The sequence below is a fragment of the Gadus chalcogrammus genome, chromosome 17 (genome assembly GCF_026213295.1).
Source record: "Gadus chalcogrammus isolate NIFS_2021 chromosome 17, NIFS_Gcha_1.0, whole genome shotgun sequence".
NCBI classification, from domain to species: Eukaryota; Metazoa; Chordata; class Actinopteri; order Gadiformes; family Gadidae; genus Gadus; species Gadus chalcogrammus.
Window position 1 is genome coordinate 16,256,671 of NC_079428.1, and position 23,885 is coordinate 16,280,555.

General features: G+C 45.7%; 2 protein-coding genes across 3 annotated transcripts; one reads left to right on the plus strand and one right to left on the minus strand.

The window, feature by feature from the left end:
• Positions 1-1,101: 1,101 nt before the first annotated feature.
• On the plus strand, positions 1,102-18,457 carry stk17b (serine/threonine kinase 17b (apoptosis-inducing)). 2 transcript variants are annotated; one of them, XM_056575225.1, is made up of 8 exons: positions 1,102-1,349; positions 1,666-1,832; positions 7,059-7,271; positions 8,395-8,533; positions 9,651-9,777; positions 9,895-9,943; positions 10,646-10,825; positions 13,977-18,457. In XM_056575225.1, exons 2-8 carry the CDS (start codon positions 1,705-1,707, stop codon positions 14,218-14,220), a joined length of 1,080 nt encoding a protein of 359 aa, XP_056431200.1. In that variant the 5' UTR covers positions 1,102-1,349; positions 1,666-1,704; the 3' UTR covers positions 14,221-18,457. The 2 variants fall into 2 exon arrangements, with proteins under 2 accessions (XP_056431200.1, XP_056431199.1); XM_056575224.1 differs by lacking the exon at positions 1,102-1,349 and having other exon boundaries at positions 1,362-1,832.
• On the minus strand, positions 17,014-23,841 carry c17h2orf69 (chromosome 17 C2orf69 homolog). Its single transcript, XM_056575226.1, has 3 exons — positions 23,222-23,841; positions 20,181-20,419; positions 17,014-19,768 (listed from the first exon to the last, which is right to left on the minus strand). Exons 1-3 carry the CDS (start codon positions 23,573-23,575, stop codon positions 19,291-19,293), a joined length of 1,071 nt encoding a protein of 356 aa, XP_056431201.1. The 5' UTR covers positions 23,576-23,841; the 3' UTR covers positions 17,014-19,290.
• Positions 23,842-23,885: the final 44 nt, after the last annotated feature.

A 23,885-nucleotide genomic window follows, 5' to 3' on the forward strand; every position in this document is an offset into this window, starting at 1 on the left:
TAACGATAAGTGGTTCGACGACAAATGCAAAAACATTTTGAAACGAAATGATTAAATATACAGATCTCAAATTCCAATTGGCAATTCTAAAACTGCTTATCACTGTTCTTAGCTCGGGGATCTTCCCCAATATTTGGAACCAAGCACTGATTAGCCCAATCCACAACAGTGGACATAAATTTGACCCTAATAAATAGAGAGGGGTCTGTGTCAACAGCAACCTCTGTAAAATTCTATGTATGATTATAAATAGCAGACTCCTTAACTTCCTGACTGACAAAATCGAGAAGGGACGCGGCTCCCAAGAGAAGACCTGGCTCCCAAGAGAAGACAGACTGTGCTCCCACTGCACACACAACCAACTAGAGACAGAACTGCACTTCCTGACTTCCTGCCAGTTATACGAAGACATCAGGAATACACACTTCCCACGGATTACAAAGGGACTTCAAAGACACTCCAGATGCTCACCAATGCCATACCAGAAATACAACAATGTGCAAACGCAGCAGCAAGATTTGTCACCTGTTGTGATGAGAGAAGGACCTCAAACTCCCCATAGACTAATCCCCCTGGACTCACTCTTCACACAATAATTGCACTAATCCTCCGTAATGTAAATGCTGTGTATTTAGAGTTTATCTTTAATTTATCTGTTCATACAAGACTAATTTTTGTAATGTCTATAATATCGCACATTTTATTTTTTAAAGCAATTTTATAGTATAACATTTGATATGTATAGATATTTTGTATTTAACGGTTTATAATTATTATAATTATAATTATTATTATTATTATTATTATTATTATTATTATTATTATTATTATTATTATTATTATTTATACCTTACCTTTTTACTTTTTTATTTTATAACGCTGTTTATTTTATGGTTCACCTGCTTTGGCAATGCAAATGTATATTTCTCATGCCAATAAAGCTTTTTTTTAGAATTTAGAATTTGAATTTAGAATTTCAGAGAGAGAGGGAGGGGAGAGAGAGAGAGAGAGAGAGAGAGAGAGAGAGAGAGAGAGAGAGAGAGAGAGCGAGAGAGTTCAATGGTATTGATCACCACTAGCTCAAGTAGGCCAATAGGCGCAGAAGGACCGTGCATGCTGACCCCCATGCAGCATTTCAGAAGATAAACTTGAGGCAACTTATTTGAAATCAGCGCGCATGCGCCCTGGATTGACGCGCAGTGTGTGTGTCCACCAGAAGGATGGTCCGGTACATAAACCCCCCCTTCAGTGGCTGCTCGCCATAACAGTCGTTTAATTATTGGATCATCGATATTTTTGGGACGTGACCACTTCCGTCGTGTCTACTTAACGGAACGAAGTGGAGGGAAGTGAGTAAAAATCACTTTTGAGTGGCGACGGTACTTTTAATGTACTGAAGGGTGAAGCTAACTGGAGGTAGCTTTAGCATGCTAGCGGACTCCACACAGGTGTTGCCAGATTGGGCCAGATTTCCCGCCGAATATGGAGACCCTGGGTCCAGCGCGCGGCAGCCAGGGTTGCCAGATTCGGCGTGAAATCTGGCCCAATCTGGCAACACTGACAGTACAGTGGTCTGCGCGGAGTCGGGCTGTGCAAACACCGGTATCCGGACTCTCGGCTTAGATCAGTGATTCCCGTTCAATAAGTTGAAACCCATTTCGACAGGTGGTGGTTGGGTTGTTGGACCGGACCCTCGGAGGTGAGATGATGTCGCGGCGGCGGACGGACGGCCGCGGCGGGCCGGCGGCAGCGGGGTTGCTGAGCTCTGTCCTCACGACCATCAGCACGGAGCCCATGGAGGCCGGCTACGAGTTCACCGGGGAGCTGGGACGGTAAGAGCGTGCTGGAGGACTGGGTTATGAACTGGTGGGGAGGTTAACCTGTCTGTGTCTGTCGTTGTCTGTGTGGTTCCGGTTGTGTTTTCCCTAGCCTATTCAATCTTCCACTTCAACCTTAAAACCTCAATCAAAGCATAAAAAAAAAAAAGAATGCGTCCCAATTTAATATTGTGATCTGGTCCTGGGCCGTTTGTTGCACAATTTTGACCAGTTTAAGGCACTTGAGTGTCAAAGCACTTGACAGCTCGGTTGAGTCTATGGTTCTGCATGCGTCATGTGGAACGGGAATGACAGCTGACTTTCAAATATAAAGAAACACTTCTAATACTAATGTATCCGAGCTGAGTAGTTGTTTTTTTTGCCTCAGCAAGATTGCACTTCTCCTGACTGCTCTTCCGACCGGCCTTTGGTTTAAGAAACATATTTTGTCTTGTATTGAGCAACTTTCTGTAAATATGTGAAGTGTTGCCCATTTCAGTGTTACGAAGTTATTGAATTCAGACTTCTTGACAGAAAGTTGCTCATACATGACAGAAGTTTATTTTTGTGAAACCAAAGGCATGCCGCTACACAGAGGATCTCCAAGCTCTCTGTAGAGGTGCAATACTGATGAGTTTGTCACCATTAAATGCATTCAGATAAGGCTTATCTTTTTCATGAATATGACTCTCCATGCAGGGGATTAAATTTGAACGCCCTCTGTGTGTACGTGTGCATTGTTTGGTTGACAGATTGTTGTGTGTATATATATATATATATATATATATATATATATATATATAATCTCTCTATATATATATATATATGTGAACATTATTGGGTGTTGGCTTTAATTTGCTTTGATGTGTGCATCAGTGTTTAGAGCTAGTAATCACATATTGGTGTGGAGCTGTTTATCATGTTGAACTGTGGATTACAGTACAGTCTGTATCTTTGTTTAAATTTGAGGAAGGAAACACAGACGTTTGGGAACCAAATTTTAAGAGGAAGATACACACACACACACACACACACACACACACACACACACACACACACACACACACACACACACACACACACACACACACACACACACACCTTGTCATGCTTGCAATGGTGCTATGAGATGAAGTAGTTGAAGTTGTCACAGGATCACAACAAAAGAGATGTCATTCTAAGTGTAATTAATTAGTGGCACATGGACTCCATGCTATGTGTCTGCCTATCTGACTTTCTATAAAAGATTACATTTGTACAATGGTGACTGAGCCGATTAGTGTGACCATATAAAGTGGTTAGGTATGTGTAATCCACGTTTGTTTACTTCCTTGTCAAAATGGAAGCATTTTGTTTAGTCAGATTAGCGAACCATTTATTTTGAAAAGGAGCAGCTAAATAAAAACGTATCAAGGAAAGGTAGGGATTTTTCAGTCATGTAGCAGTCTTAAGATTGTTAAAGGATGAAGAATCAAAGCTAGCAAACTAACTAACTTCAATTATTGAGATGATAAGCTCTTTCATATCTACCCTATAGAACTTGACAATACTTCCTCAAGATCATCTCCTTAACCAACCCGTTAATGTTTACCCCCTTCGCAAACATCATGTCGTCTAATGACAAGATACAACTAAACTCTTCAATCGTTTACTTTACGTTTACCACACAGCAACCATGACTTCCCTTCGGACATGCTGCGTTTTTGTTTTAAAGATGAAGAAAAGAATGTATCACGGGTGAAAATCACTGAAAATCACTGCTGCTTATCCTATGTAGCCGTGACTCACTCATGTAATATTAGCATAACGGGAGCTCCACCCCTTGTTTGCCAACAACCTTGTAGGGAATTGTTGGAGCCGGCGTTTATATACCCACTCATTGTACGTTGTACGTCTTGGCACTTAAAAATAGTACTTTTTTGTTTAGTATCATATCCTAGCTATCATTGTTTTATACAGGGAATGGGTTCTCCTAGTAGGGATGTGAATAACTCAACATTTTCATGGTCGAATAATCAGTGGATGGTATGAACGAATAATCGATTATTCGATGTGTGCTGACATTCACAAAGGCAGCCATGGATAATCAGCAAGAAGTCACTTAATATCTTAAACGCAAATAAACACCTACTGCTAAGTAGTTCCAGTCAAATTGTCTGTTGTGAATAATGCATGAAACTAATCAGAAAACGCGATTATATGCTATAGACCTATAGTATCTGTGGTATAAAGGCTGGGACGAATTTCAAATTATAAATATGTACACTTTATGTTGAAAGTATAGACCGTCGCGAATCCCATTGAAACAAATGGCGCGGTGATTCTGTCTTCAAAACGAGTTCTGGTACATTGTGAAAAATGAATTAAACTAATCAGACAACGCGGTTATAGGCTATAGACCCTAGAGTATAATTTATTTAAAGGCTGGGACGAATTTCAAATTATAAATGCATAACGAATTATAACGTTATGCATTAATTATAAGTTAATGCATAACGTTAGCTCTCTGGCTCATAGCTGAGCGGACAAGAATACCTCCCGTTGCCAAGTCGTAGCTAAGGTCCGTCCTAATTAGGGGAGGAGTGAACAACGTTTCCGTTGAACGAATAATCTAATATTCTGACCCATCCCTATATCCTAACGATTGTTAGTGCTTTGCACTTGGTTCTATGAACATCCTTACCGTACCGACAGCAATATAGTGTTGTTTCTCTTTCTTCTGACAAATGTACTTATTGTAAGTGGCTTTGGATGAAAGCATTTGTTAAATGTAAATGTATAGACGAACGGGGTTTTGCAGTCAGGAACACATTACCGAACATGTCGACAGCAACACTATGCCATACACCATATGAAACAGTATTGATCTTGACCCCGACCACCTCCTGAGGGTCGTGACCCTGACCTCGTCCTGAGGGGTCGTGACCCTGACCTCGTCCTGAGGGGTCGCGACCCTGACCTCGTCCTGAGGGGTCGTGACCCTGACCACCTCCCGAGGGGTCGTGACCCTGACCTCGTCCCGAGGGGTCGTGACCCTGACCTCGTCCCGAGGGGTCGTGACCCTGAACTCGTCCCGAGGGGTCGTGACCCTGACCTCCTCCTGAGGGGTCGTGACCCTGACCTCGTCCTGAGGGGTCGTGACCCCGACCTCGTCCTGAGGGGTCGTGACCCCGGCCTCGTCCTGAGGGGTCGTGACCCCGACCTCGTCCTGAGGGGTCGCGACCCCGACCTCGTCCTGAGGGGTCGCGACCCTGACCTCGTCCTGAGGGGTCGCGACTCGTGACCCTGACCTTGTGATGCCCTGTGAGGGGTTGTCTCCTGAGGGGTCATGGCTAGGGCTGGGTAAAAAAATAGATTTATCGGATCGGATTTGGATCGATTTCATTTAAATTTTGCAATATCGATTCTACGGCATGATATAGTTTATATATTTATTCGTTTATTTATTATTTATTCTTGTTTAGTTACCATTATTATTACTTTTGCTTTTTAATAAACAATGCCTTAACCACTTAGTGTTCGGGCCATTTTTGGCAATTTTTTTGTTTTTGCACTGCGCCTACTCTAGAGAGCACTGCTCCTTCATAGTATGACCTCTAATCACATGCTTGGTCTCTTTGGAAAGCTGAGAACCTGTGGAATTTGATGACATTATAATAATAACTGTATAATGTACTCTCACAGTGCTGGGAAGACTACAATATAGTTGTTCCTCCCGGCCGGTTACACACAACTCCAAAACCAAGCTGATTGTAGTACCCTGGGTAACTCCATATCCCTTGGAAACACTACTGAGCCCTAGCCCTAGGTCTTGTGATGCTTTGTGTAAAAGCAGATCAACAAAGCATAAAAGATGAAGCCTCCAGCTCCTTTTTATGTAATGATATGTCCATTCGTTCTGGTCAGGGTCCTTTTGTAGACTCCAAAAAAGACCTTTGGCTACCCAAAATGCATACTGTAAACAAAAGTGAAGCCAAACATGTAGAAGCATAATCCTGGTCTCAAATGAAAGGTTACCCTCTGGGCTTCCTTGTGAACCATTTAGATAGCATACCAGATGTTCTGATATGTAATGAGACAGGTATAATCACACAAAAATCAAATTTTTTGGTATCCGACTCTGGGTAAGAGCCTGCTAGTTTACGCACACCCCTTGCGCATTTGTTTTCTCAACCACAGGTGAGACGTTGTTTGACATGCTGAATATCGTCAGAATGGTATTTTCATTGGCTATTAGGATATCTAAGGCCCGTCCCCGACCCTTGCTGTCTGCTGGTGTAGCTGTCAATCAAAGTACACATGCCCCGTTTTGATAGTGATCGCCTCATTGGCTTGTAAGGCTTGTAAACAAGGAAGTATTGGTCTTACAGACATGTGGGAGGGCTCTGTGTCACCGTGAGACCCTGGCGAACACAGTGGATTCAATGAATCAGACGACATTAGCGGAATTCAAACCCTGAATCGCAGTTTTCTACAAAAAAACATAGTAGCGTTTCGGTTTTCTATTTTTCGGCTGCTTTGTATAAGATGGCTTGTGCATATACACAATGTAATTACACTAAAATAATATTGATATTCGGTTTCTGCGGACTCTTATGAACATTTCAAGACCCAACATGAAGTATCAACTCATTGCTAAGGATATCCACAACGACAATAAAGTTAGGATGCACCAAAGGAGGAGGAGGGTGAGGGGGGCTATTTTGACCTAAGACACTAGGATATTTTTGATCTATATTCGCTAAACATATTTATTCCACCATATGGATGACATTCCTGAGATTCTAAGCTTTCAAACGGTGTATGACATGACTATAACACTCAACTATATGATGCCGAAAATTGACCCAGCATGTTGGGGGGGAAGGCCTGGTGTAACGAAAACTTGCCCGCCGGCGGGATTTGACGATTAAGTGGTTAATGCAATTTGCAGTGATGGAATGTTGTAGTTCAAGTACACTTTCACTTGCAATTCCTTTCTAATTTCAAAATTGCACTTTTGAGACTTTTGTTTACAGCTCAAGTTTAAACTGTCCAATTGACAGGTTTGCACTTAAAACCTGTTGTTTAAGATGAAGAGAAAAAATAAAGTACATTTGTATTTTGTAACACGGTTGAGCCATTTTCATTATTTAGGAGCAGATCGAATCGTGAGCAATCGATTCAGAACCTTATGAATCGATTTAGGAGATTGGCCGTGATACCCAGCCCTAGTCATGACCCTGACCTTGTCCTCCACAGGGGGAAGTTTGCGGTGGTGCGGCGGTGCGTGGAGAAGGCAACGGGCAAAGTGTTCGCCGCCAAGTTCTTGAAGAAGCGTCGGCGGGGGCGCGACTGTCGCGCCGACGTCCTGCACGAGATGGCGGTCCTGGAACTGGCGCGGGACAACCCCCGCGTGGTCAACCTGCATGCTGCCCATGAGACGGACCACGACATCATCCTGGTGCTGGAGTAGTGAGTCCCCCGCCGCTCCTTGCCTCCTCTAGACTCTTCTTCTGTTTCGTCTGATGGCTAAAGATCCTGGTTCACTGTATATAGCGGAGGGACTAAACTGGAACCCCTAGGTTTGTGGGTAACTTTAGTTTAAGATTAGGCTGCCCTACTCTCTGGCTCTCTTTCTCACTCACTAGCTATGTGCTTGTTTTACAAAAGTTAAATGCTCGTCCAGCCGTTAGCCTCTCCCATTGATTTGCAGGAATGAAGGAGGAATATTATTTTAATTACTTTGAAAAGATTTCCACTGGTTTCCGAAAAGTCGCGATTTGGAAGGGTTCCAGTAACCGCACAACATTTTATTTCAGTTTGTCCGAAAATTCTGTAATTTGTGACTATTTTTGGTGCTGTCGATATGAGGCCACCCGTGATGCGCCACTGTCACAGTTCTATGATCAGGTGCTTCTGGCTGGAAGGTTACGCCAATGGTAACAGCACTGAAAATAGGGCCGAATTGTCTGTGCGTTTGTAGACAAAAAGTACTGTGTTTCTAGTGGCAAAATTTAAAGTGTCTTGTGTGTGTTCCAGAGTGTACTTCCGTTGTGCACGGCTGATTGCAGACACTTCTCTTTAATGACGCCCCTTTAGGTAACAAAGGAGAAGTGGAGGGTTGATCCAGTGACCTGTATTAACACAACCTGGGCTTGTACAGTTCAGTCTGGCTGATGTTACAGAGTATTGTGTTCTCCTGTAGGAAACTTGCTGGGCCTCGTTTAGCACGTTCTTTAATGGGTGTGAGAACACCTTTTGTTTCTACGTCTCCCCTGCTGTTATAGCAGGGAGACTTGAGGACCAATTAAATGAGTCAGAACTGTTGCAAAATGATACGGGTGGGTTTACTTCAAATGTGATCATTAAGTTAAAATATAACCTGCCGATCGTTAGTCACTGCCTGTTGCTCTCTGTGAAAACATGTCTCTAAAACAACGCTGTGTGTGTGTGTGTGTGTGTGTGTGTGTGTGTGTGTGTGTGTGTGTGTGTGTGTGTGTGTGTGTGTGTGTGTGTGTGTGTGTGTGTGTGTGTGTGTGTGTGTATGACTGTGTGTGTGTGTGTGTGTATGACTGTGTGTGTGTGTGTCTCTCAGTGCGGCCGGAGGGGAGATTTTCGACCACTGTGTGTCTGACGAGCTGCTCCCCGAGGCCCAGGTCACGCGGCTGATCCGACAGATGCTGGAGGGAGTGCAGCACCTCCACAGCAGCAACCTGGTGCACCTTGACCTCAAGGTATCCTCGTTGTTCTCTCTGGGCTTAGCCTTAGCCTAGGGGCCAATTCCCCTCCCACTAGGGGGCATAGGTCAGGGCTTCGCTGCACAGGTAAAAATGATTCACCTGCGTAGGTTGAGTGCCGATGCTCTGACAGTGACAGCACAACTGACCAATTGATGTCAAGACAACCAGCTGTCATTTTAATGAGCCATTTCCAAAGGATCCTTGGAGTTGAACGCATGGCCTTTGTTGAAATATGCCACAGTGATTGGTGACTTATAATAATTTCCATAGTGATGAGAAAACACACCAAAACAAACATGAATGTATTTGCCGTGATTCATGAGCGTTGCTTCATCCAAGGGTGGGGCCTGATAGTCTTGATGTCCTTGGTGTTTTTAACTCTTAAACCAGAGATTCTGGAGTCCATCCCCAATGTCCTCAGCCTGCATGTAAACCTGCTTGAGTCAGATGTCCAACCCTGCTTCTATAAGCCCCATTTCTGTATTCACTGTCTAACCCCTACCTGCTCCTCAATGACCTGTCTCTGTAGACCCTGTATAACCCTACCTGCTCCTCAATGACCTGTCTCTGTAGACCCTGTATAACCCCTAGAAGCTCCTTAATGGCCTGCGCTGTCTAAGGCAGAGTAACAAGCTGCTCTGGCTGTGTTCTCTGTACTGTCTAAGGCAGAGTAACAAGCTGCTCTGGCTGTGTTCTCTCTACTGTCTAAGGCAGAGTAACAAGCTGCTCTGGCTGTGTTCTCTGTACTGTCTAAGGCAGAGTAACAAGCTGCTCTGGCTGTGTTCTCTGTACTGTCTAAGGCAGAGTAACAAACTGCTCTGGCTGTGTTCTCTACTGTCTAAGGCAGAGTAACAAGCTGCTCTGGCTGTGTTGTCTGTACTGTCTAAGGCAGAGTAACAAGCTGCTCTGGCTGTGTTCTCTGTACTGTCTAAGGAAGAGTAACAAGCTGCTCTGGCTGTGTGCTCTGTACTGTCTAAGGCAGAGTAACAAGCTGCTCTGGCTGTGTTCTCTCTACTGTCTAAGGCAGAGTAACAAGCTGCTCTGGCTGTGTTATCTACTGTCTAAGGCAGAGTAACAAGCTGCTCTGGCTGTGTTCTCTGTGTTTCCTCAGCCTCAGAACATCCTCCTGACCCAGCAGTCCCCTCCAGGGGACATCAAGATCGTAGACTTCGGTCTGTCTCGTAGGCTGGGCACCGCAGGCGAGCTCAGGGAGATTCTTGGCACACCTGAATACGTGGGTAAGATCACGGCCGCAGAACCTCTTGTTTATTACGTGTTGTTGTTTAGTGTAACAATCTTTGTTTGTACCTTGGATTACCTCACCTTTTTATATATCTTCTGTGATTTCATTTCAGCGCCAGAAATTCTAAATTATGAGCCAATCTCAACTGCGAGTGACCTGTGGTGAGTCTCCTGTTTGAAACCTGTTTGGTGTGTATAGTCGGCGTGTACAACAACACACTGAGTGCTCAGCCCTCAGGGCTCATGTCTTTGTGAGTTCCCGGTGAAAAGACGTGTGATGGTGCAGGAATGATTATCGATGGTTTATGATCTCATCAGATCATAGACCAGTAGATTGGTCTACTTAGATCGGTGCTGATGATGTGATTTGATTGTTGCCTGCTTGTACTGTGACTAGTAACGCATATTGAAGTGTTTCAAAGAAAATAAGTTGACAAAGCAATTTACAAAAGATGTTTACTTGAATTTTTGGCTGGCTGGCTGGCTGATAGCATTAGCTATAAAAACAATTGGCTATTATCATAGTATTTTATTATTTTTCACCAAAGTATGCCAAAAAAAACAACGTTTTTACTAGTTGTTCAACTCGGCCAGCCTCCTCTCTTTGGTTGAACCCCAATCCATCAGTGTTTAGTCCCAGCTTCACCCCACGCCAAGCCACCCGATTCCTCTAGCGGCCATCTTGATGCTCACTGCTGGCTGTGGGGAACTGAATGTGCCGTTCTGGTTTCAGTTCCTAGCTGGCTGCGCTAGCTGGCTGCGCTAGCTGGTTCTAAAGCAGCCAGCTAGCGTTAACACCCAGAAGGACCTGAGATAGCGCTGGCTGTGTTCAGCAGTGGTTGACGTGTTTTCCTGGTCCTGAAGGAGCGTGGGGGTGATCTCCTACATGCTGGTGACGGGCGAGTCTCCCTTTGTGGGCGAGGACAAGCAGGAGACGTACCTGAACGTGTCCCAGGTCAACGTGGACTACAGCGGGGAGGCCTTCTCCCGCGTGTCAGAGCTAGCTGTGGACTTCGTCCGCAAGCTGCTAGTCAAGGCCCCCGAGTGAGTGAGGGCCGCCGGGGATACGGGGATCACTTTCCGGCCACATCACACTGTCCCCAAAATTAGACCAAAACGATTGGTGCCATTGAAAAGATGCACAATCATAAAACTATTCAATTTGTATGGGAACCGAATATTATTATTAGTACTTTTTAAAATAATTTGGGACTCTATCGAAACTAATGATTGATTTCCATCAGTAATAATTGAAATCTATCTATACATTAGACTGCACTAGTTGTGTAAGTTATCTGTCTATACATAAGCCTGCCCTGGTTGTGTCAGTTATCTGTCTATACATTAGACTGCACTAGTTGTGTTAGTTATCTGTCTGACTGCCCTGGTTGTGTTAGTTATCTGTCTGACTGCCCTAGTTGTGTCAGTTATCTGTCTATACATTAGACTGCACTAGTTGTGTTAGTTATCTGTCTGACTGCCCTGGTTGTGTTAGTTATCTGTCTGACTGCCCTAGTTGTGTCAGTTGTCTGTCTATACATTTGACTGCCCTAGTTGTGTCAGTTATCTGTCTATACATTAGACTGCACTAGTTGTGTTAGTTATCTGTCTGACTGCCCTAGTTGTGTCAGTTATCTGTCGATACATTAGACTGCCCTAATTGTGTTAGTTATCTGTCTGACTGCCCTAGTTGTGTCAGTTATCTGTCTATACATTAGACTGCACTAGTTGTGTTACTTATCTGTCTGACTGCCCTAGTTGTGTCAGTTATCTGTCTATACATTAGACTGCCCTAGTTGTGTTAGTTATCTATACATCAGACTGCCCTAGTTGTGTTAGTTATCTATACATTAGACTGCCCTAGTTGTGTTAGTTATCTATACATTAGACTGCCCTAGTTGTGTTAGTTATCTGCCCGACTGCCCTGGTTGTGTTAGTTATCTGTCTATACATCAGACTGCCCTAGTTGTGTTAGTTATCTATCTGACTGCCCTGGTTGTGTTAGTTATCTGTCTGACTGCCCTGGTTGTGTTAGTTATCTATCTGACTGCCCTGGTTGTGTTAGTTATCTGTCTGACTGCCCTGGTTGTGTTAGTTATCTGTCTATACATCAGACTGCCCTAGTTGTGTTAGTTATCTATACATTAGACTGCCCTAGTTGTGTTAGTTATCTATACATTAGACTGCCCTAGTTGTGTTGGTTATCTATCTGACTGCCCTGGTTGTGTTAGTTATCTATCTGACTGCCCTGGTTGTGTTAGTTATCTGTCTATACATAAGCCTGCCCTGGTTGTGTCAGTTATCTGTCTATACATTAGACTGCACTAGTTGTGTTAGTTATCTGTCTGACTGCCCTGGTTGTGTTAGTTATCTCTCTGACTGCCCTAGTTGTGTCAGTTATCTGTCTATACATTAGACTGCACTAGTTGTGTTAGTTATCTGTCTGACTGCCCTGGTTGTGTTAGTTATCTGTCTGACTGCCCTAGTTGTGTCAGTTGTCTGTCTATACATTTGACTGCCTAGTTGTGTCAGTTATCTGTCTGACTGCCCTAGTTGTGTCAGTTATCTGTCTATACATTAGACTGCCCTAGTTGTGTTAGTTATCTATACATCAGACTGCCCTAGTTGTGTTAGTTATCTATACATTAGACTGCCCTAGTTGTGTTATGCCGCTTTTCCACCGCACATGTAGCTCGACTCGACACGACTCGACTCGACACGACTCGACACGGTAGCAGCGCGGGTGCTTTTCCACCGCAAATAGTACCTCCGGGACGTGGGCGGGGTCGTCTGCGCGAAAGGGCCGTGACGTATTTTTGTACGCGACGCAAACAACACCTACGTAACCCACACATGGACAGAACCCACATAACAACAATGGAGAACATCGATGCGATGGTATTCGTGTTCGTATTATTAGCTGGCATGTTGAAGAAGTGGAATATGTTGGCTGCGGCGCTACTATGGCTGTTCTATCGTTACCAGCATGGTTGCCATGTCGCTCTCGTGACTTCGTCACACTCTCTGGCCAATCAGTGGCCGGCCGTCTGCCGACGTCACCTTTTAGCATCGCCTCAGCCGCTTGGAACCTAGAGCGAGGCGGTACTAGAAAAAGCAGCCACTTGAGGTACTAGATCGCGGTGGAAACGCAAAAAATGCGAGCTGAGTCGAGTCGTGTCGAGCTGGTACCATGCAGTGGAAAAGCGGCATTAGTTATCTGCCTGACTGCCCTGGTTGTGTTAGTTATCTGTCTATACATCAGACTGCCCTAGTTGTGTTAGTTATCTATACATTAGACTGCCCTAGTTGTGTTAGTTATCTATCTGACTGCCCTGGTTGTGTTAGTTATCTGTCTGACTGCCCTGGTTGTGTTAGTTATCTATCTGACTGCCCTGGTTGTGTTAGTTATCTGTCTGACTGCCCTGGTTGTGTTAGTTATCTGTCTATACATCAGACTGCCCTAGTTGTGTTAGTTATCTGTCTATACATTAGACTGCCCTAGTTGTGTTAGTTATCTATACATTAGACTGCCCTAGTTGTGTTAGTTATCTATCTGACTGCCCTGGTTGTGTTAGTTATCTGTCTGACTGCCCTGGTTGTGTAAGTTATCTATCTGACTGCCCTGGTTGTGTTAGTTATCTGTCTGACTGCCCTGGTTGTGTTAGTTATCTGTCTATACATTAGACTGCCCTGGTTGTGTTATCTGTCTGACTGCCCTGGTTGTGTTAGTTATCTGTCTGTCTTTACATTAGACTGCCCTAGTTGTGTTAGTTATCTGTCTGACTGCCCTAGTTGTGTTAGTTATCTGTCTATACATTAGACTGCCCTAGTTGTGTCAGTTATCTGTCTATGCATTAGACTGCACTAGTTGTGTTAGTTATCTGTCTATGCATTAGACAGCACTAGTTGTGTTAGTTATCCGTCTGACTGCCCTAGTTGTGTTAGTTGTCTATGCATTAGACTGCACTAGTTGTGTTAGTTATCTGTCTGACTGCCCTGGTTGTGTTAGTTATCTGTCTGACTGCCCTAGTTGTGTTAGTTATCTGTCTGACTGCCCTAGTTGTGTTAGTTATCTGTCTATGCATTAGACTGCCCTGGTTGTGTTAGTTATCTGTCTATGCATTAGACTGCCCTGGTTGTGTTAGTTATCTGTTGTGGGGGCTGTATTCCCTGACCCTACCGTCTCTGTCCGCAGGGACCGGCCCAGCGCTGCAGAGTGCATCAGCCACCCGTGGCTGTCTCAGCCCCCCCAGCCCTGCCTCAGCCCCGAGCTGGCCCCCGCCCGCCTCGGGCCCCGGGAGCGCTGCAGCGGCTCCAAGTGGGCCGCGCCCCCGGAGGACCCTGAGGACAAGGAGAACTTCCTGGACTCGCCGCGCGCCAGTGCCAAGCGCTTCCGCTTCGACGAGGAGGCGGCGGCGGCCGGGGACGGGGACTTCTAACGCGGCAGGGGGTAGCGCTTCAGGGCCGTCCACGCGGGGTGTATAATGTTTTATGTGACTAAAAACCGCCGCCAGGTCTACTCCGCTCCACCCCCCCTCGTCTCTACCCACCAGCACTTACCCCACAGGCCCCCCTCACACCAAAGATAACCAGCGCTGACCTGTCATCAGCCATCCTCCTCTCTAAATCCACAGTCCGTGTGTGTGTGTTGAATAATATAAAGGTATCGATCTAAAACTGGTAACACGGTTCATATAGTTTGCTGGCATTGGGTTTTCTTGGTGTCCTTTTATCGTAATGTGTCTGGGTGGGGCGCCTCAAGGGACATCTAGGCAGTGCTCTTCTTCCAGAGGCTTAAGCAGGACTCAAAGACCTCCCAGACGCTGGGTGTCCCTCCCCGCCCGAGGCCCTGAGGTAACTCCAGTGTCGTTGTCAGGGTTTGGTTGTCTTGCACGAGTCCTGAGGTAATGCACTTGTTTTGCATGCCACCATAGCGTGCAAACAAACAGCACGTTTCTTTTACCGTGTCCTTTCCACTTAATGCGGGTCGACTCTTGCTCGACTTTCTTTCTTGAATATGAGGGATACCTATTGTCCTAAATTCATTTGTTTTATCTCAATCCGCCTTTTTTGTCAGTTTTTTTTCCATATTAAATGACCAAACTCGATTGAGCATTTCAGCGCTCTTCGTCATCCACTTCCCTCTGGGTTCCTGCGTCTAACGATGACTGTATTGTTTCCCTGGTGCCACAGGGCAGGATGGCACGCTCTGCATGATGCATTCCTTCCCTGTGTACCTACTTCAGTACCGTGGTGTTGCGCTTTCGCAAAAAGGTTAGCCTAATCCAGCTGTCGAGCCAGGGTTTGGCGTAAAAGCCTCTCCGTGAAGACGTACTCCTAAGCCCAAGCATTCCCTTATCCCTTCACATTCCCTGACCGAACCATTATTATATTCATGATTTTGAGGGGGGTGTTCTAAATATGCACTATGAGTTCCCAATAAATGAAGGTTCTTGTTGATAGTTTTTAGCCTCGTAGCAGCAGCAGCGGTGTCCTTGACATTCCGCTTGATTGCTTCATATAAATCTAAACTAACTTGAAACTGTACCAGCACGAACACCGTGAGTCATCCGGTATCTGGCATGGCACGCCCCACACTTCCTCACACTTTATCAGAGCACACGTAACACTGTGGCCCTGACTTACTGAGCGCCAGGGCATTGAACAGGTGTGGCCGTGTTTCAGTCACTGCTGATACATGCTTCAGTGCTTTCATAGCATTGGCAAAAAAAAACTCCCCTGAGCTAAGCTACATCTCTCTGGGCGGGGGCGTCTTTTAAAGCTGCTTTTTGACTTGCTGGTCCCAGGGCGGGGGAGGTAGGCTGGGAGGGAGAGCCCTGAGCGGGTCACCTGGAAGTCGGTTGTGAGGTGGGCTAGGAGGGAGAGACAGGTCAGCTGGTAGCCGTCTGTTCCCCCCCCCCCCCCCCCCCCCCATGACCCTGGTCCTCCTACCTAGTCCTTCTCTGTCCACTGTGCCTCTTCATGTTCCATCACCTTGTTTTTATATGCTATATAATATTATACTTGAGTCTATTATTTATGTTTGTTTTCTATTTGTTTAATGTAAATTAATGTTATTTTTCCTTTTTATTTGGTTCAAGTTGAGGGTGGGGTCAGGAGGTGACCTCCTCAGAAGGACGTGCTGGTCGGAAGCGGGGAAAGCAAAGAAAGAGTTCTGAAACGGTTCTGAGGAAGTTTGAATTAAGGATGGCGTCTGATTTGTCGGCTAGGTTGACGAATGGGGAAGTAGGGAGGTGTAAGATTGGTGAGGGAGAGGACTGCGTCACACACATTGGCTGGTCTGAGATTAGATGTGTATAATAAAGTGTTAAAATCAATGTTGTAAACATTAAAATATTCCAGGTGGGTTGGGCTGGTAAACACTTGAGATGTGTCCTGGTAATGAACTGGAGCATTGATAATTGAATCGTCGTATTGATCTTCCTGGATCCTTGACTCCGGTTCTTCTCTACTCCCTTTTATACACACTGGTGCCAAAGCAAAAGAAAGCATAAAAAGCACTGCATTGTGCTTGACGGTTGTCCCTTAGTGTTTGTTTTTTAAATGGAGATGTCACCAGCTGACACTGGGGCCTTTGTCCGGGAGTCCGTCGGAGCCAGGCCACGCTCGGTCTGATGCGGTCACTGTCCCGGGGCCCCACCAACAACCCCCCCACTGCAGGGAGGGTCTGAACAGCACATCTGTAATCCGACCTCATCCAGGACATTTCCCTGGTTTCAGATCACTTGTGTGTTGGGATATTGGCTCCAAGAATCCCGACTCAGGTCCGTGTGAATTGGTGACCTCCAGGAGACTTTCTATGCAAGGTCGAGCTCGTCCACCCTGCCATGTCTCGCTGGCTGTCATTAAAACGTATTTTTTAATACAGGAGCTGAGCGGTGTGGTCGCCTCATGCAGGCGATCCCTGTAGCTGTTGATGGTGCAGTCTTTATTTGACATACTGGAGTTCTCTGTGTGTGCGTCACTTGAAGTCTTCACTACTCTGCGGTGGTGGAGCTCATTGTCTTGGTGGCTGAGGCGAGTGTCCCCTTGTTTATTGTGCTTTGCTGTGCGAACGCGAGGTGCTCGGTTTACACACGTCGGGTCATTGTCAAGAACTGGAGCACCAGCGGTGATGTCACTCTTGGTGATGTCATCCCACATTCCTGTTAATGAGGTGCTGTTTTGCGCGTTCAGGGAAAATAAACAAAGGCAACTTCTGAGTTGCAACTCAACTCGGTGCGAAGCACAAGAAAAATTTTAATTATTAGAGGAATGTGTATATTCTGAATTTTGTTCTTATGTTTATTTGTTCAAGTATACATATTGATTTGATATTAAACATTGATTTTAAGAAAAAAGTATATCAAATCTACTGTTTGATGGACCACCAGCTTAAAAGGGTAGCTTCTTTGGACATGAAGTAGCTAACCGAAAAGCCAATAAAATATTTTATTAGAACTTCTAAGTCGTGTCCTGGTGTTCTTTGTTACTCTGAACTGATTTATGAAGGACATGAATGTTTTTGAAACATTGATGGGCTCAACTTTATTTTCACTGTGCAACACTGCTGCCAAGAGAGTCCCTGCAGACATACTCCAATCTCTCAATTACAATTGTCAATATAGTTGCAAGCAACCATGAAGGGGTCCTAACCCTAGAGCCTACGTGATTTTTAAGCAATGCTAGAGCTGTTTAAACCTCAGAGATATGCATACATTTCATTTTAAAATGTATATCTCTGCCGTCTTTGGCCTCATTGCTATGAATTTAACACTGTATAGTCCCACACTCACCTGGTACATGTGTGCCGCGTTTGCAGCTTTTACCACCTTCGGCGCCAATGGCGTTAATGTGTTTTGTCAAGTTGTCACTGCACTATATCCAAATGGTCTGACCGTATGGGTTGCAGCGTGAAAGTTGTTCATTATGACTAATGGTGCATGTCTAACAAGTTTCATACATATGTCACTTTCCTAGTGGAAATGGCAGCCTGTTGAGTACGTTTCACTCAAAGGGTTGTTATAGCGCCACCTATAGTTCATTCAGTCCATCCTTGTTATCCCTCACTTATTACACGAGTTCTACAAGCCTGCCAATTTTCAGAACTTTTGACCATGTCGTTTTTGAGATATGGCCGATTGTCAGGAAAAAATAATACCAACGATTAGAATATTGTTCCTACGGATTTCGTAGGACCCCTAAATATAGCTTCTGACCTCAGACTGAGCAGTTCATCGATTAACATTCCAGAATCGATTTATTTTGATACAAACAAGCTTTATACATGTTAAGCCTTGGTCTTAAAAGACGTTACAGGCCCCAACCCTGTACATCCTATTAGGATTGACTTAAGGGCTTAACAGCGGGTAAACATTAATGGAATGGTTTCAAGTATGGTACATTTAGTCAAATAAGCTTTTCAGTTGTGCATAAAAGCAATGCTTGCTAACAGAATTCACCATCCGATTGATTTAACAATTGAGTCAATTTTTGGCTACATTAATGTTATTAAAGGCGTAGTTCGGAATTTTGGACATGGGGCCTGATTCCCAAGTTAGCCTTGGTGTTCTTTATTATTAGAGACCGTTTAACACATTTCATTCAGTCCTTCTAGTTGCAGTTTGCTTGTGCTAAGCTAGCGCACGGCAATGGGCAATACTAGCCTGCTAATAAAACAATCTTACCCAGTTACTCTGCAACTAGAAGGACTGAATGAAATGTGTTAAATTGTGTCCAATGATAAAGAACACCAAGGCTAACTTGGGAATCGGGCCCCATGCCCAAAATTCCGAACCACCCCTTTAAGGATGCTTTCACTGCATTCAAAATCTAGTTGTGGAAAAACAATGGAGTTAAACTTAACCAATTCCTTCCCTTTGCAAACAAGCATCTTGGCTACATCCCAGCCATACTTGCATATCCATGAATACAAGCGGCATTATTGCGAGACAACAGATATTAAGTAATTTAAGACCCGTAAACAAATCCAGAGCCATTCAATAGGTTCTCCTTCCTGGGTTTCTACCCAACCTTCTCTTCTTTGAGCAGTGAGCCAGACACCCACTGTGAGACTTGAGTGGGAGATGTATATGTACTGTATAACTCTCTACTGTATATATATCTATACAAACACATACAGACCGGAGGCTTCAGCTTCACCTGTAAACCACCTTTTAAACAATATATAAGATGATGGAATGATTGGGCCATTTATAAAGGTGCTGCCATTGGCGACTTTGCAATTGACAACAAATTAAGACTTCATCCCCTCCAAAAATCCGCTGCGCTAAAGCACTGGAAAAGGAAAAGTGCACGACGCAAGCATTTCGAGTCTGCTCTCACAACACTTAAAATCACAGGAATGCTGAGGCAAGACCAGCACAAAAAGCCAAAGTGACCGAGGTAATGTGTATAAATAACATTGAGATCAGCTTAACAGTCCTCAAACAGAGGGAGGAGGTGACACTGGTGGCCATGTTGCCAAGCAAGAACAATAAGAGACCCTCTCAGAACTCCTGGATGACCCTGAAGTGGTTCTCTATGGAGGGGGGCTCGTCCTCAAAGTGGACCTGGTGGGTGAGCCGCGCCCCCAGCTCCACCAAGGTCTTCACGAAGGCGTCATGCTCGCGCCCCACCCAGGCCCGCATGGGGTCGCGCACCTCGTAGGGTGTCACGTGGGCGTGAAGCTCCGCGCCGCTGGACGCCAGCTCCCTCAGCGCCGCCTTGTCCGTCACCCAGGTCCCGCCCCCTCCCGGGTGCCCGCCGTCCAGCCAGTAGATGTCCGAGACGCTCTCGACGAAGGGCGCCATCCGGGGGTCCGCCCGCGCCCCGGCCATCTCGTACACCATCTGGTTCAGCACCACGCAGCCCTTACTGAAGCCCACCAGCGTTAAGGAGAACCCGGGTGGCACGTTGCTGCCGCTCCCCGGTGGTGGAAGAGGGTGTGGCAGGCCGGCTCGCTGCATGCCGTGACTCAACAGTCCCCTGAAAACAGCGGTACTAGATTACTATCGCGTCATTCAACACTCACAGCTACAATATCGTTGTAAAAGGAAACCAACAGAGCGGACATTAGAGCGAGGAAGTTACAGATCTTCCGCTGAAAATGTTTTAGATTAAAACAAATGCCTGTTCTTCTTCAAATTATTTGAAGGGGAAATATTACACCACCAGGTGTGTCAGACTCACACCTGGTGGTGATATATGTCCCCTTTAGCTTCATTTAGTCAAACATAAACCGAACCCTAGCCCAGGATGGCTTTACTGGCCCCACAAAGGAAGTTTTAATGGACCATTTCTGTAGGACAAACTAAGTCCCTTTCAGAGGACACAGACAGCCCCACACCTGAGGTAGGACAAACTTAGCCCCTTTCAGAGGACACAGACAGCACCGCACCTGAGGTGCTGGAAGGCCCCCGAGTCGGGGGCGTAGGGCCGGTGCTCTGGGGCCCCGAACAGGTTGCCCTCCACAAAGTTGTGGTAGCTGCTGAACATGTGGAGGTACATGCTGGAGGCGCGCACCACCCACACGGTGCGGCCCGGAAACCGCCGGCCCAGGGAGAGGCCCACCTGCTCCAGGCTCCAGGACAGCCACTTGGCCCCCTCCGGCTGGACGGACATCTCCTCCTGGAGGTTCTGCACCGGGGGGGGGGGGGGGGGGTTAATACACCTAGTCATTCATCGTGGGGTTCATTGAACCCTAAGGGGGGCTGTGTGTGGGGCTTAGCATGATGGTTAAATATGAAAATCTATTTTTATCATCAGGTATTTACAGTAACACCACCACTTCCTCTCCTCTGAGGTCCCGTAGTTCATACTAACGCCCCTGACTCTTCAGAAAAACTAAAACATCAACATGGCAGCGTGAGCGGGAAAAAGTGAGGATTTCGTTGCCAAAAGGACCCGTCTCCTCAGTGGTGTGGATTTGGGTTTGCAGCGTCCGACCACAAGCAAACTGTCCGGTGTAAAGTTTGTCTAAAGTCTGTGGCAACCAAGAGCAGCAGCACAGCAAATGTATTCCAACATCTTAAATTGAGGCACGCAGCCAAGTAGAAGATTTTATTTATTTGCACAAAAAAAAGTAGTTAGGCTTTTTGCATTTAGTTTAGCTTAATCATTGGTCAAATGAAATCCCCAACAATTTTTTAGACATTATTCTATTTTTAGGCCAAATCGCCCTGACGTGTATGGGATAACATGTGAGGGGTAATAATTAATGAACTTCACGCGAAAGACGGGTAGATAAGAGACCTACGACAGGGCCACGCAATAATTGTTTCGGGTTAACATCTGATCAAGTTTGTTATACGGTAATTACTTTCAGTTCTAGTCACATATCAAACATGATACTCACAACTCAGAGAGAGTGAGTGAGTGAGTGAGTGAGTGAGTGAGTGAGTGAGTGAGAATGGGGTTAGAAAGCGTTAAAATATCTCCCCATGAAAGCCAACAGCAGAGTGGCACAAAAACACAATTGATTAGGCCTAGTCCTAATCCTGAATGCCGTGTGCATACATTTTTTCACGGCATTTTCCCCCCTGAAATAATTCCATAATGCAAAAATCTAAAATAGCAAGTGTGGCAACTACATTTATCTTAATGTGCGGATTTCTGAAACATGCTTTGCGCAGCAAAGAGAGCCGACTTTATCTGATTTTGGTTTCATTGATTGGCGCGCACTCTCTAGTCTAGAATATTTGTAGACATTAAACATGCAGCGTTCCATTCATTCATTATCATTCAAACGCAGAGGCTAGGCATTGGACACACGGCTATTGCTGACCCGAATAGGAAAGGTTGGTCTAGATCAGAGGTCTAAAACTCGCGGCCCGGGGGCCAATTGAGGCCTGCGGGATGATATTTTGTGGCCCCCTACTTGACATCAAAGTTAAGTGTTAGTGCGGCCCGCGCGTTGTTGTCAGCGTTGTTGACGCTAAAATGTCCCGGTTTCCACCAAGCGCTATGAAATCTCCCGTGTTGTCAGCGATTATATAGCCAACCTAATCTATTTATAGCCCGATCATTAACTTAGATTGGGTCAGTTGTTCTCCTTTTTTTGTAGAATACTTGATGCGGCCCAGCCTGACCCAGACTCTAACTCCAGCGGCCCCCAGGTAAGAAGAGTTTGAGACCCCGGGTCTAGATCCTGCCCATATCGTTGGGCAGGATGATGTAGGCTATAGGTCTGTTTAAACTGCCAAGCCGGTTTGGTCGCAGCTTGGCACGCCCGGCGATTTCTTATCTCAAGTTTCCTGTGTAAAACCGAGGGGGTCAAATCCCCCGTTCGTCAAGGCGTGGGGTTTCTTGGTTCACTGGAGAAGGCGGGTCCGCGCACGGAGCCTAGACCTCTTTAGAATAATTTGTAATATTCATTCATAAAAAATATATTTTTTATGAATGAAGACACCCTCGTGCAATAATGAGTTCACGTCGAGTGTAGACTACAAACGCGCTTAACTATGGTCAGGGTTGTTCTTACTGTCTAGACACTGGCCAATAAATAGTGAACTTCATCACAGCCTAACCGAAGCGCCGACAGTGCTTAATGCAAAAAATGGTCTCAGCATGATTCTTCATGTCTACAGTAGGCTATGTCTTCTGCCATTGATTAATACGAGGACATGGTTGAATTAAAATCAGAGGGAGACACCAAGTGCAGCTCGAAAGCGACCTCCCACACAAGAGCAGTGGAATCATTTGATTTTATTATATGCCTTGTGACGTGGCGTTTGATCGGTACATTTCGGCTGCGCATGTATTTTTGGAATTTTAAATTGCTGCAATAAATAATGTTGTTGTTGACTAACATGTCTATCTTTGCTAGGCCCTATTTGAATCTAACAGTAGTCTATGAGTATTAAGGTGGCTGTAACCAATGTTTTTGGTTGCGAAATTATTCAAGCTGGGCATTCTGTGGATTACCTATTGGATGCGTTTTATTAAAAAGCATCCAATACACGGAATGTCCGCTGGTTACGCCACTGAGGCTATGGTAGGCTAACGATGCTCTTAGCATCCTACGAGTACCCCCGGAGTCCTCGTTAGCTACGAGCGTTTTAACGACGTTCGTTACCAACGATGCTTTCGGGAAACGGTGTGAAAACTGTACGATGCTCGTACGACGCACTTCACGATCCACTTAGGCTAATGATGCTTTCGGGAAACTGGGGCCCAGGTGACTGTCTGTTGTTTGTGTTGTACTGGTGTGTGTTGTTTGTGTTGGTGTGTGTTGTATTGGTGTTTCTAGTCTGTGTTGTATTCGTGTGTGTCGTTTGTGTTGGTGTGTGTGGTATTGTTGTGTGTTGTAAATGAATAGTGTGTGTTTGTTTAGTATTGGTGTGTGTTGGTGTGTGTTGTGTTGTATTGGTGTGTCTAGTCTGTGTTGCATTAGTGTGTTGTATTGGTGTGTCTAGTCCATCAACATCCCCCCCCCCTCACCTGAATATCTCCATGGAAGAACACCACATGGTCGTTACTGCTCCGGTCCAGCTCTGCGGTGGACCCACGGCAGCGGTACCACTCGGAAGGCCGGAGCACCAACAGGTCGTTCACCCGGCTTGGGTCGCAACCGGGTACCGCGACCAGGAGCTGGGGCCGCTCTGGGCATCCAGAGCCGAGATCCGGGACTCCTTGTGGACCCAGACCCGAGGCTCCGGAGCCGAGACCCGGGGCTCCGGAGCCGAGACCCGGGGCTCCGGAGCCGAGACCCGGGGCTCCGGAGCCGAGACCCGGGGCTTCTGGTTGACCCATCCCCGCTGGGTCGCAGGATGACTGCGCCACCCTGGTGCTCATCGCTGTTCGCTTCTCCTATATCTGATCGGCTCCCCGGTGATCTGCTGCTTGTGTGTGCTTTGTGGAGAGCATCACAGCATTTCAGCATCAATGACATCCGTATCATCACCTGGGCTGAGGTCCAGGTAGCTTTGCAGTGGAAATACACTTCTTTTTTATTTGTTTTTTTATTTGGGGTTGGTATACCGCCACCCACTGGATCGGAGTGTGAATCAGTCACCATTTATAGTTGGATCCCCTAAATTAAGGTGTTCTATTTATTAAAGGGGATTATTTGTTGAGGCTTTTCCCCATTGACCCTCCTGTTGCT

Excerpts from the sequence above, each read along its gene's own strand:
- stk17b (XM_056575225.1), top strand. The coding sequence starts at position 1,705 with ATGATGTCGCGGCGGCGGACGGACGGCCGCGGCGGGCCGGCGGCAGCG. Across the intron at positions 7,272-8,394 it reads ATCATCCTGGTGCTGGAGTA|TGCGGCCGGAGGGGAGATTT; the intron begins GTGAGTCCCCCG and ends TGTGTCTCTCAG. Across the intron at positions 8,534-9,650 it reads TGGTGCACCTTGACCTCAAG|CCTCAGAACATCCTCCTGAC; the intron begins GTATCCTCGTTG and ends GTGTTTCCTCAG.
- c17h2orf69 (XM_056575226.1), bottom strand. The coding sequence starts at position 23,575 with ATGAGCACCAGGGTGGCGCAGTCATCCTGCGACCCAGCGGGGATGGGT. Across the intron at positions 20,420-23,221 it reads TCTTCCATGGAGATATTCAG|AACCTCCAGGAGGAGATGTC; the intron begins GTGAGGGGGGGG and ends CCCCCGGTGCAG. Across the intron at positions 19,769-20,180 it reads GGGGCCTTCCAGCACCTCAG|GGGACTGTTGAGTCACGGCA; the intron begins GTGCGGTGCTGT and ends CGCTGTTTTCAG.